Source organism: Dama dama, chromosome 21 (genome assembly GCF_033118175.1).
Source record: "Dama dama isolate Ldn47 chromosome 21, ASM3311817v1, whole genome shotgun sequence".
Classification (NCBI taxonomy): Eukaryota; Metazoa; Chordata; class Mammalia; order Artiodactyla; family Cervidae; genus Dama; species Dama dama.
Window position 1 is genome coordinate 50,748,250 of NC_083701.1, and position 14,018 is coordinate 50,762,267.

A 14,018-nucleotide genomic window follows, 5' to 3' on the forward strand; every position below is an offset into this window, starting at 1 on the left:
TGAGGGGACTACAATGCATTCACAGCTTAAAGGGAATTTAGCTCTTAGTTTCTGAGTTCATGCCAGCAGGTATATGCCCAACTGCACTATTCTGGAAATAAAAAGCAGCTGAATATTATATACTCTGGTGACTTCTCAAAAATAAAAATAACATATAACTGATTATCTACAGAACACTATTCTTAATAATGGTCCTTTCATGAGTATATACCATATGTAGGAATAAACTTTGAAGTTTGTTAAAGACTAACCTTTAACAACAAAAATATTATGGTTCTTATTAGCCCAGAAAAAAAATGTATTTATAAACAAGTCATTAAGTATGAATTGAACAAACATTATTTATTTATTGTCATGCCTGATGCAAATACTTTATAATGATATAAAGTATCATGATGTCATGCATGATAAATACTTTATAATCACATTTTGATTAATTTATTATGATAATATAATTACTGAAATACCCAGATATTGTGCTTATTATAATTTCATCTATATGTCTTTCTTAATAAAATGAAAACAGAAGCATAGTAAAGCTTTAATTTTTCATGTTGACTCTTCTTAAGGACACATATTTCAACTTTGTAATGTCAAAATTTTTCATTAAAATAAGCATTTAAAATTCTTTAATTTCACCTGGAAATAATTCTGAAATAAATTTTTTGTAAGAGTGAAAAAAGAGTCCATTGCTAAGATACAGGCTCTGTTGCTTACGATTACGTCTGTCTTCCAGCAGACTGCGTCTAACATGCTTTGCTTAGAGAATATAAGGCAAGGGACTCTTACCTGGGATCTACTCAGTAGGCAAGTTGTTATTATTCATAAAAGTGAATTATTCATACAAATGAATTATTTTATTAAATTAATTATTCATTAAAATACTATCAACTGTCTGCCTCACATTTTTTTTTCAAAAATTAAAATCATTTTTCCATCTGTTTCCTGAACCTTTGTGTAAGGATTCTCCCTATGTTCTCAAAATTTCCAGATGCAATTGCTATGGCAAACAGGGAAATAAACAAGTGCAGTATTATTCATAGAAAGCTATTCACTAAGAATTTAAAGCAGTATGTAAACATAATAAAGAGATAAGTGAATCCTCTCAAAATGAGCCTAGCAGTATAAAATTGTTGCAGAGGCAGTATTTTTAATTTATCAACCATGTTTCCCTTTACTCAAAAAGTAGGTTTGCATTATAGATTCACTAATATGTCACTGAAAATTTGGGGAAAACTTTAAAGAAGGAAAAAGCTACCTTTTCAAAAGATGGATGTTAGGCAGTTAGACATGTCAAAGAGATTAATCCTTCTAAATAGTAATTTCCACCCTTCCTTTTCCCTCAAGGGATTTAGTTCAATTTCATGAAGAACAGAAATGGTAGTTTGCTGTTATACACCTAAAAATTACATTGCATTTTCTGCTTATTTAAGGAAAGGATTAACGTTTTTCTCTGAAAAATTAAACCAACCAACCTCTGTACCACTAAAGCCTCTTTCTTAGTGACCAAAGAATCTACTGGTTCTTTTCCTTATGTTATGCGGGATGCGAATTTCTTACACTGTGTGTACATGCGCACATGTGCATACCTTTGAAAGATCAAGTTATTTAGTTTTGGATTGATGCTCAGAAATCAGGTTTGTCTGACTTACAAGCTCCAGTGTAACTTCTCCCCTTCATGTCTCTCATCCCCTTTCACCCAGTCTGCCATTACCCCTCAGCGCCCAGTTTAGATGTCAGTTCTTCAGGAAGGTTCTGGATGCTGCTCCTTATGCAACACACATCACAACCACAAGTGTTTACTTAATATAATTATTTTCTTGATAGACTGTAAAAGCCATGAAGGTTAGAGTATTTTTTTTTTTAATCACCATGGCTGTATTTCCAGTGTTACGTTGATAATGGGCTCTTAAGTAGTTTCTGGAAAGAAGGAAGGAAGGAAAGGAAGTGGGAATTTTTCATTTGGTATTCTATAAAAATCATTTAAATGTTTGTTTCCACCATTTCCTCTTTAGTTGAATTCAGAGAAGTCTTGTGAAGTATGTTTCCTAAAGCATAAATTTCTAATCATTTCCTGTAAGTGTTGAAGCACTTTGAACTCTGCAAACTTTATCAAATGGAATAAAAATATTTTTTTCTATTAAAATTAATCACATTTTGGTTAATTTATTATGATAATATAATTACTGAAATAGCCAAACACCAAGATACTCTTGACTTAAATTACAAATATTTTATGAGTCACATCCAAAGATACACCCATCTCCTGAATTCCCATTAACATAAGATAAATTCTAATGTAACAAATCACATTTGTTATCTTGAATTTGTGACAGCCCTTACATTGTACATCTCTATTTATCTGTAATAATAATAAAATGGAAATATTCACATGTTACCCAGACCTGGTATAACAAAAGTATTCTACTACTTATTTGTCAAAATGGATGAACTAATATATTTCTCTCATATATTCAAAATATTCTCTCAGTCTCTCTAGTTTACTACCTGGTTCCATAGAAAACAGTTCTTTGTTGTGAATGGAATTTACTTTTTAATTACCTATTACTATTACCTTCAAAAGTTCTTGGCTTTGATATAGACTGTGTCCAAAAAGATCATGGTTTGGATATTAGAAAGATTTTGTTACTATTTTTAATGTGCAGACTTCTGCCAGATATGTGGGAAATGAGTAGAGGAGGTAGGTTAAGAGGAATGGCTTCAGGGTAGAAAAATAGGATCTTTTACTTTCTTCCTAGTGATTAACTGAAATCAGCATAGGCAGCAGTACTATATCTAAGTTCAGTCACATGAAATGCAGTGTACTTTATTTGGGGGAAGATCTTTTAAATAATGAAATATTAAATAAATTCTTCTTTTCCAAAATAATTCATTTAAATATTTATGCATGGATGATAACACATAATTTGTAATAAACTCTGAAACCCTGTGTTTGACTATATATATTAGATACTAATTTTAATGAGAAGACCAATGAGGAAGTTTGTCTTTTTCTAACCAATATGAATCAGCAAACATCAGATATGGTTAAGGGCTACTTATACTTTTCGCTCTTAAACATAGGCAGAAGGGTGTTGGTGCTTTCTGTTTGGTTAGAGGCAGAGATGAAGATATACTGAAAGTTTCCTAGAATGTGCTATTTTAAAATAATTCATTTTATATCAACATTACCTTACAGCAAAACTCCGAGAGTCCTGCTTTGATCCAGGCAACATAATGAATGGCACCAGACTGGGAATGGATTATAAATTAGGGTCAACAGTAACCTATTACTGTGATGCTGGTTACATTCTTCAAGGATATTCAACCCTCACGTGTATCATGGGAGATGATGGAAGACCTGGATGGAATAGAGTCTTACCAAGTTGTCATGGTAAGAAAAAACCTTATGGCTGGGTTTTTATAATTAGAAAGAATCAATTAAAGCTACTTCTGTTTTTTTTAACGAATCAACCATTTAACACATGATCTACAGTGTGGTGTAGGCAATGCAGATTCTATCCAGGATTTTTTAACTGGTTTCTATAAAGAAATGATTTTGGAAAAGTGCTGATATTCCCAGGTGTCTCTAAAGCAATGTACATGTTACAGTGGGCCAGCTCTCTGAAAGCAGGGATGTTTTGTTCATTTTTTTATCCTCAGGATTTAAAGGAGTTCCTAAAACTTCAGGTTCTCAGGAAATATTGACTGAGTAACGAGGAAGAAACACGTTGAAACTGTTATTTCAACAAAAGTAGATAAATGCAATAGCTAGAATATTATCAATAATCAGTGATAAATTTGAACCAAGGATATACAGATATATACATTTCTCCTAAGAACTAAGTTGTTTAAAAGGAGTGACCAAGTCAGAGCTACTGAGGCAGCTCCAAAAGCACAAAGAAGACCCAAGTGTGCAAAAAGATGGAGAAATACCTAAAATTACTTTCAGTAACATAATATCAGATGGAAGTTGTCAGATCTGCTACAGCTATAGTTAGTACAAGACCAGTGCATCAGATTCAGAGTGCTGAAGGATCTGACAATGATCATGGCCAGGAAAATATCACATATCTTAGAAAAAGGCTTAGGGAAAAATATATTCAAAAAGGGACTAAATATTTTTAAGATTAAAACAGTTAAAAGAGGCACCTGAAACAGAAACATCATCCTCATTTGGGGATAGGGAGTTTGCTAAGCAGTTGACCACAGTAAATAAGCAGCTCTTTCTAATGATTTTAAAGAGATAATCTAGCAGACAAAAGAAGGGAAACTGTGGAAGTCCGCAATTAACAGTGAAACAAGTGTTAATGATAATCGTTCAGAAATTCATGAATACATATTTCTGGATAAATAGCTGGAAGATTTTATAAAATAAAGTATATTTACTACTGTGATTTCAGTGGAACAAGAAAAAGCAGCAACTCTGATCTGTTGATTAAAAGTTTGCATTTTTGGTGTCTAATGCACATGGTTGTTTTTCTTAGTCATTTAATGTATTCACCTATGAAAATTATACATGTGTGATTTCTAACTAACACAAGTCATTTAACCTCTCTAAGCTTGTTCTTTGTGTTCATTCACTCAGTCATGTCTGACTCTTTGTGACCCCACGGACTGTAGCCCACCAGCCGCCTCTGTCTATGGGATTTCCCAGGCAAGAATACCAGAGTGGGTTGCCGTTTCCTCCTCCTGGGCATCTTCCCCACCCAAGGATCAACCTGTGTCTCCTGCATTCCTGCATTGGCAGGGGGTGCTATTAACCACTGAGCCGCTTGTGAGATTGTTGTCTCTCATATCTAAAAGAAGAATGCTTGAAATAACTTATGTCAAAATGTTGTAAGAAATTAAGAAAAGGTAGATATCTACTAAATAGCCATTGATGCTTTAGAACTGTGGTGTTGGAGAAGACTCTTTAGAGTCCCTTGAACTGCAGTGAGCTCAAACCAGTCAATCCTAAAGGAAATCAGTCCTGAATATTCATTGGAAGGACTGATGCTGAAGCTGAAACTCCAATACTTTGGCCACCTGATGCGAAGAACTGACTCCTTAGAAAAGACCCTGATGCTGGGAAAGATTGAAGGCAGGAGGAGAAGGGGATGACAGAGGATGAGATTGTTGGATGGCATCACCGACACGATGGACATGAGTTTGAGCAAGCTCTGGGAGTTGGTGAAGGACAGGGAATCCTGGTGTGCTGCAGTCCATGTAGTCACAAAGATTCAGACATGACTGAACTGACCGAACTGACTTGAGGTAATGATTTCATCTATTACAAGATAAAGGAAATAAAAAGGGAAGCAATTACTTTGGATTTAATCCTGCCAAAGAGGAAAAAAAAATTGATGACATGAAATTTTATAGAAAATGAAGAGAAAGAGTGATTTATTATCTTATAATTTATAGCCATACAAAAGGGAAATCAGTTTATAGGCAGACAAGCCTACTAAACTTAGAAAAGCACTTTTCAAAATTTACTGTCAGTAATCATTAAGAAACCATGGAAAATTTGCAGCCTCAGACATGAAAAAAACAAAAATTTGATGGAGAAAACTCAAAAGGACACAGAAAACTATCGCTCAAAAAACTAAGTGTTAATCACTGGAATAAATGATTAAATAGGTGTATTTCAGTGACTTAGGTGGGAAAGGCTGGAGTACCAAAATATATACCATTCACAAAGAATATGCTCACCTAAGATAATCCTATTTATTTTCAACATTTCCAGTGTTTCATGGGTCAATTATATCCTAATTAAGTGTATTTTGTATATTCGATTGAACAGTCACATTACAGACAATTTGGAGGTAAGAACAGATCTGACTTCGTGTTCTCTTACTCTATGTATAACCTGAGGCAAGCTGAGCCTTGATTTTTAACTCTTGAAAGCCAGATAACAGTTGTTAATTCAATAGGTTATTGTGAAGATTCAGTTATTAATCACAACACATAGTAAATCAGACCTGGTAAACTTCCCAACAAATACTGGCATATTAATACTTGTAATTTTTAACAGTGTTCCAAAAACATGCATAGCGTTGGAAATCATGCATTGCACTTTGCATTGTATGTTATGTTTTAGATGAACTAACCTTTTTTGTCATTTTAATATTCATTAAATGTAACTGATATTTTATATGAATACACATTCACTCATTTCTGAAAGTACCCCAGGAGTTGAGTATTTTAAAATTACTTAAGAGAGAATAATTTTTACCATCATTTAAGTTGGATAACAGCATCCATTGATCATAGAAAAAGCAAGAGAATAAAAAAAAAGCCTACATCTTTTTCATTGACTTGCTAAAACCTTTGACTGTGTGGATCACAACAAACTGGATATTCTTGAAGAGATGGGAATACCACACCCCACACCCCGCACCTGTCTCCTGAGAAACCTATATGCAGGATAAAAAGCAACAGTTAGCATCAGACATGGAAAAACAGACTGGCTAAAAATTGGGAAAAGAGTCTGTTAAGGATGCATATTGTCACCTTGCTTATTTAACTTAGATGCAGAGTACATCATGCGAAATGCTGGTCTGGATGACTCACAAGCTGGAATCAAGATTGCCAGGAGAAAGAACAACCTCACATATGCAGATGTTACTATTCTAATGACAGAAAGCAAAGAAAAACTAAAGAGCCTCTTGATGAAAGTGAAAGAGGAGAGTGAAAAAGCTGGCTTAAAACTCAACATTCAAAAAACTAAGATCATGTTATTCAATCCCATCACTTCATAGTGAATGGGGGAAAAGTGGAAACAGTGAAGATTTTATTTTCTTGGGCTCCAAAATCACTGAGGATGATGACTGTAGTCATGAAATTAAAATACACTTGCTCCTTGGAAGAAAAGCTATAACAAACCTAAACAGCATATTAAAAAACAGGCGTCACTTTGCACTCAAAGATCCATACAGTCAAAGCTATGGTTTTTCTAGTAGTCATGTATGGATTCTGAGAATTGGACCATAAAGAAGGCTGAGCTTCAAAAAATTGGTGTTTTTGATTTGCTGTTCTGGAGAAGACTCTTGAGAGTCCCTTGGACAGCAAGATCAAACCAGTCAATCCTAAAGGAGATCAACCCTGAATATTCATTGGAAGGACTGATCCTGAAGTTGAAGCTCCAATACTTTGTCTACCTCATTCAAGAGACAACTCACTATAAAAGACCCTGATGCTAGGAAGGATTCAGGGTAGGGAGAGAAGTGGGTGGCTGAGGATGAGATGGCAGATAGTATTCTGATTCAATGGATATGAGTTTGAGCAAACTCCAAGAGATAATGAGGGACAGAGAAGCCTGGTGTGCTGCTTCTCTGTTGCAAAGAGTTGGACACAACTGAGCAACGGAACAACAACAAAGTTGGATATCACTAGATTTTTAGCCATAATACTAAGATATAAAAATCAACGTAAAGTTATTCAATGCATGCTTTAAGCTATTAGACAAAAAAATTGATACATCCCTGTTAAAAACATGATAATACTGGATAATTTCTTACATACTAGAGAGGAAAGGAAAATCCAAATTTTAGAACTAGGTACTTTTAACTCTAAACAATGATTTAAAAACAAGGAAAAAGCCTGAGTCAACTGTGAGACCTTGTTTATTTTGCACATAAAAGCATGAGATAATATTGTGTAATTTGCAAAGTTGTTGGGGGAATTATATTAAATAACTTATTTAAAACATTTAGTCATATGGCTATTACTGTCATAAACTAAGAAGAACTTGATATTTTAGTTTCTTTATCAGATTTTCATATATCCATTTGTTTTCCCTCATGGTGATCATATACAGTAACTGGCTGACATTCAGATTTACTAAATTAATACCTCAAAAGTCAAAATTAGTGTGTAAAGCATGTGCAATAGAGCTAGAAGTGTTTGTTATTCATAAGTATAAATTACTCTTAAGAGAAATCTTGCATTGTTTAAGCAAAGTAAAATGTGCATATGATAACTAAGGAAATAATACCGAGATGCTTGCAATTTAAAGCAATGGAAATCAATGTTCATCTGCTTTACCCTTTTCTACTCTCCTATTCCTCAGCTGAGCTTTCTAATAATTTCTAATTGCTCTGATGGCTCTCTTTGCATAACATGAAGCTCTGTTGCTTGATTTTCCAACGTTAGATAATATCTATTGATTTTCTGATACAAAAGATAAATAGTTATGTCACATCCACAGCCTATCTCTTTAGTGTTTCAGAATTATGTTATTTTTGGTTATTCCAGTAGTTGCCTTTGTCACGTGTAAATTTGTTTATGCCTCTATTTGTAATTCCATCAGTGTTTGAGAATTAGGTTGCCATTTTTTTCTGCTTTACATGCTCAGTCTTACCCTATAGTAGAAATCCTAACTAAAATATCTGATAATGGAGGCAGGAGATATTGACTGACTGGTAGACTTTGCTGCAGAGTACATGAGTAGGGGGTTGGCTATTAGACTATGATCCTTAAGTGCCAACATAAGGAAAGATAGATCGATTGATTGATTGATTGTAATGTTGATTTAGTCTCACCCTGGAGCAACGTAAGTTCATGAAGTGTTGAGCTTTATATTACTCCTTTGCATGCAAGAGACATTAATTTATGTAAGAAAGCTCTTAGTAAATATTTTCTTCACCTGATCTGAACCCTAAGAATTTACAAAGTTTGTCTATTTAGGAAAAGATTTTTATCATGATTCAGGATTAAGCATACATTTTAAATCTGAAGCATACAGAAAATGTTTTTAAGAGCTTATGTTGGACACTGGGAGATTGTATTTGTCAGAAGTAGATCCAAAAATGATAGCATCCTGTGGTAAGTCCTCAGGAATGAGAAATCCTGCAGTTTATCTCATGAGAGTGCAACATATATTAAGTTATGGCAGAACAGGATATCTGTACCTGCAATTCACTTAGTAATCCAAAAATACTTGTGCTGAGAAAATAATTTCTTCCCTTCTTATTTTTCATTCTTTACTGAAACTCTGAGATGTTTTATCTATAGACATACTAGATTAAAATAGAAATTAAATTATATCATTCTTATCCATGATCTGATTCAATATTTAAGAAAAGTATTAAAACACAAATGGTGACAGAATTGTCCACCTTAAGGGACAATTAAGGGACTAATTGTCCCTTAATATTCATTACTTGATTTATTTCACCTAATGGTATGTCATTTGTTTATGTAAATATATCTCTACCCTGATCTAGAGCACCAGTCATCTCTTGCTGCCCACTTCTCTCCTAACTAGTTTCTCTCATTTCCTTGTTTCTGCATACCATCTCCTTTGAACACAGTAATCATTAAACCATATGTTGGATTATGTCACATAATTACTCAAAATCCATCCAGTACTTCCTAAATCTGAATAAATGCCAAATATCCTATACTCTGAAGCTCTACTTAATCTGTCCATATACACCCTGACCTCTCTAAATATTTTCCCTTTTTACTTTACTGTTTGAACCACACTGGCCTCCTGGAGGGTTCTTCAAAACACTCATCACACTTCTACCTCAGGGCTTTTGCACTTGTTGTCCTTTCTCTTTTCTCTCTAGCTCTCTTGCTGACTAGCTATCTCACTTCTTGTAGGTGTATGATCACTTGTCTTTTTAATAGAAAAAACATTTCTAGTCACATCACCCTGCTCCCCAAAGTTCCCAGGATGAAATCAATATATCTAAAATTGAAATAGTATCCTGGATAAAGATACCTCTGATGTATACCTCATTAAATTTGGAATACTGGCTACAGCACAGTACTATAATTTTGTTAGTTGATTGATGAGGTATAGCTGACATATAACATTAAACCAGTTTCAGGTATACAAAATAGTGATTTGATATTTATATGTATTACAAAATGATCACTGTAGTTAAGTCCAGTTAATATCTGTCACCATACATAATTACAGTTTTTTTTTTCTTTCAATGAAGACTTTTAAGATCTATTCTCTAAGCAGAGTTCAAGTATGCAATAGTCTTATTAATTATAGTCACCATGCTTTATATTGCCATGACTTTTTATTCTGTAACAAGACCAATGCAATATTCTTGATCTTGTCTAATGCTGTAGCATACAGTGAGCATCCAATTGATACATAATTATAATAATAATACCCTAAGAATAAACATATTTGAACTATTCAAGAATCACTAGCTTGCCACTTATTCTAAAGACAGAGTATCATTCATTCCTTTTTCTCAGGTGTTCAGGTGTATCAGTTATACCTAGTTCTGTATTATTAATAACTATTAGGTATGAAGATATGAATTCAATATTGTCCTTGTCCCTGAAGAGTTTACAATCTGATAAGATACAGACAGATAAGGTGCATTGGTCAATATATGAATAAAACAGTCTTGTGAGCACTGTGTGGAAGTGACCCCATGGACTGTAGCCCTCCAGCCTCCTCTGCCTGGGATTTCCCAGCCAAGAATACTGGAGTGGGTTGCCATTTCCTTCTCCAGGGGATCTTCCCCACCCAGGGATTGAACCCATGTTGCCTGTGTCTCCTGCATTGGCAGGTGAATTCCTTACCACTAGGGCTGCCAGGGAAGCCCAAAAATATAGAAGAAAGAGTAAACAGGGACTGTTGTTAGAATTTCAAGCAGCTCAATAGGCAGAGTGCCATGGGAAGGAGGACTGTTGGGGACCTTGTGTTGCTCAGAGTTTGAAGTTTTATATATATATCATTTTATACTTCACCACAACTGTAAGAACTGGGAATACTAAAATTCTTATTTTTATAGATTAGAGACCAAGACAAAGAGATTAAAGTAGTTTCTCAGTCATACTTGCCCAGCAGTCTTATTTAGGAGTCCATTTTCTTAATCACTGTCCTATAGGTAGGCTGGGTAATGCAATGACTTTTTACTGATCTTTTTATAACTCTCAAGGCTAAGAGTGCCTGATTCTTAACCAAAAATTTAGTTGGTTAAATGTTTCATGAAGGAATACATGGCACCAAAAATAAGTGTGAGATTTTGGATTTCCCACTTACTTCTGTAACATTCCTCTAGGCTACATATGAGAATTAAGAAAACAGTTTTTTTTTTTTACCAAAAACTGGTAAAAGTGTTCACCTGAAATGGGTTTTTACATTTCATTTGAAATACAACTTTGCACTGAAAACGCATGCCTTAATAAATATAGTCAGTGTTAATTCTTTTGAAAATGTGCATGTTATTTTTAATGACTTTGTTTCATTCATGCTCACATATGTCTTGGATTCTGGAAAACAAATTAATTCAATCATTACTGACCTGTAAGACTGATCAAAGTATATAAACACAACTATGGTAAGGCTTCCCTGGTGGCTCAGAGGTTAAAGCGTCTGCCTCCAAGTGGGAGACCCGGGTTCAATCCCTGGGTCCGGAAGATCCCCTGGAGAAGGAAATGGTAACCCACTCCAGTATTCTTATCTGGAGAATCCCATGAATGGAAGAGCCTGGTAGGCTACAGTCCAATGGGTCGCAAAGCATTGGACATGACTGAGTGACTTCACTTTCACTTTCATGGTAAACTTAAACATTCAGGAGTCATCTGACATCATTGTTTCTTCAACTTCCAACTCTTAATACATGTGAAATGATAAAACCTTTTGAAAGGAAAGCCCTCTTACTCTAGCAACTTAAGAGAAAGTTTTAAAAGAAAAAAAAAATAAAAGTTCATTTATGATCATAGCTTTCCAACTTTAGAGTAATATTTCATTAGTAACCTGATATAACCTACTCTTAATTAAATCATATGGTTTTGTATGAAGAATTAAATAATTGAATTTTTATGCCACATCTTCTGTTTAAATGGCATGATTTAGCTTGGGCTGATTCCTTTTTTCTAATCTCCTTGGGGTTTGCAAAATTTTTTGAGATGTGGAATGAGTCTAGACCCTGTTCTGTTACAAATGCATATCCGTTCAGTACAGTTCAGTCTCTCAGTCGTGTCCAATTCTTTCTGACCCCATGAATCGCAGCACGCCAGGCCTCCCTGTCCATCACAAACCCCCAGAGTTTACTCAGACTCATGCCCATCGAGTCGGTGATGCCATCCAGCCACCGCATCTTCTGTCGTCCCCTTCTCCTCCTGCCCCAAATCCCTCCCAGCATCAGATTTTTTCCAATGAGTCAACACTTTGCATGAGGTGGCCAATGTATTGGAGTATCAGCTTCAGCATCAGTCCTTCCAATGAACACCCAGGACTGATCTCCTTCAGGATGGACAGGTTGGATCTCCTTGCAGTCCAAGGGACTCTCAAGAGTCTTCTCCAACACCACAGTTCAAAAGCATATATTCTTCGGCACTCAGCTTTCTTCACAGTCCAACACTCACATCCATACATGACCACTGGAAAAACCATAGCCTTGACCAGACAGACCTTTGTTAGCAAAGTAGTGTCTCAGCTTTTTAATATGCTACCTAGGTTGGTCATAACTTTCCTTCCAAGGAGCAAGAATCTTTTAATTCCATGGCTGCAATCACCATCTACAGTGATTTTGGAGCCTAGAAGAATAAAGTCAGCCACTGTTTCCACTGTTTCCCCATATATTTCCCATGAGGTGATGGGACCAGATGCCATGATCTTAGTTTTCTGAATGTTGAGCTTTAAGCCAACTTTTTCACTCTCCTCTTTCACTTTCATCACGAGGCTCTTTAGTTCTTCTTCACTTTCTGCCATAAGGGTGGTGTCATCTGCATTTCTGAGGTTATTGATATTTCTCACAGCAATCTTGATTCCAGCTTGTGCTTCCTCCAGCCCAGGGTGTCTCATGATGTACTCTGCATATAAGTTAAATAAGTAGGGTGACAATATACCGCCTTGACGTACTCCTTTTCCTATTTGGAACCAGTCTGTTGTACCATGTCCAGTTCTAACTGTTGCTTCCTGATCTGCATACAGATTTCTCAGGAGGCAGGTCAGGTGGTTTGATATTCCCATCTTTTTCAGAATTTTCCACAGTTTATTGTGATCCACACAATTGAAGGCTTTGGTGTAGTCAATAAAGCAGAAATAGATGTTTTTCTGGAACTCTCTTGCTTTTTCGATGATCCAGCAGATATTGGCAATTTGATCTCTGGTTCCTCTGCCTTTTCTAAAACCAACTTGAACATCTGGAAGTTCATGGTTCACGTTTTGCTGAAGCCTGGCTTGGAGAATTTTGAGCATTACCTTACTAGCAGATGAGATGAGTGCAATTGTGCGGTAGTTTGAGCATTCTTTGGGATTGCCTTTCTTAGGTATTGGAATGAAAACTGACCTTTTCCAGTCCTATGGCCACTGCTGAGTTTTCTAAATTTCCTGGCCTATTGAGTGCAGCACTTTCACAGCATCACCTCTCAGGATTTGAAATAGCTCAACTGGAATTCCATCACATCCACTAGCTTTGTTCATAGTGATGCTTTCTAAGGCCCACTTGACTTCACATTCCAGAATGTCTGACTCTAGGTCAGTGATCACACCATTGTGATTATCTGGGTCATCAAGATCTTTTTTGTATAGTTCTTCTGTGTATTCTTGCCACCTCTTCTTAATATCTTCTGCTTCTGTTAGGTCCATACCATTTCTGTCCTTTATTGAGCCCATTTTTGCATGAAATGTTCCCTTGGTATCTCTAATTTTCTTGAAGAGATCTCTAGTCTTTCCCATTCCGTTGTTTTCCTCTATTTCTTTGCATTGATCACTGAGGAAGGCTTTCTTATCACTCTTGGCTATTCTTTGAAACTCTGCATTCAAATAGGAATATCTTTCCTTTTTTCCTTTGCTTTTCGCTTCTCTTCATTTCACAGCTATTTGTAAGGCCTCCTCAGACAACTGTTTTGCCTTTTTGCATTTCTTTTCCGTGGGGATGGTCTTGATCCCTGGCTTCTGTACAATGTCACAAACCTCCATCCATAGTTCATCAGGCACTCTGTCTATCAGAACTAGTCCCTTAAATCTATTTCTCATTTCCACTGTATAGTCATAAGGGATTTGATTTAGGTCATATCTGAATGGTCTAGTGGTTATCCCTACTTTCTTC

General features: G+C 35.5%; 1 protein-coding gene across 3 annotated transcripts in view; it reads left to right on the top strand.

The window, feature by feature from the left end:
• The window catches only part of CSMD3 (CUB and Sushi multiple domains 3), a 1,326,016-nt gene that overhangs the window by 1,045,915 nt on the left and 266,083 nt on the right, over window positions 1–14,018 (top strand). For all 3 annotated transcript variants that reach the window (XM_061122845.1, XM_061122846.1, XM_061122847.1), the window contains one exon: window positions 3,200–3,394. In XM_061122845.1, the coding sequence (XP_060978828.1) occupies window positions 3,200–3,394 (195 nt within the window). The remainder of the gene's footprint in view (window positions 1–3,199; window positions 3,395–14,018) is intronic.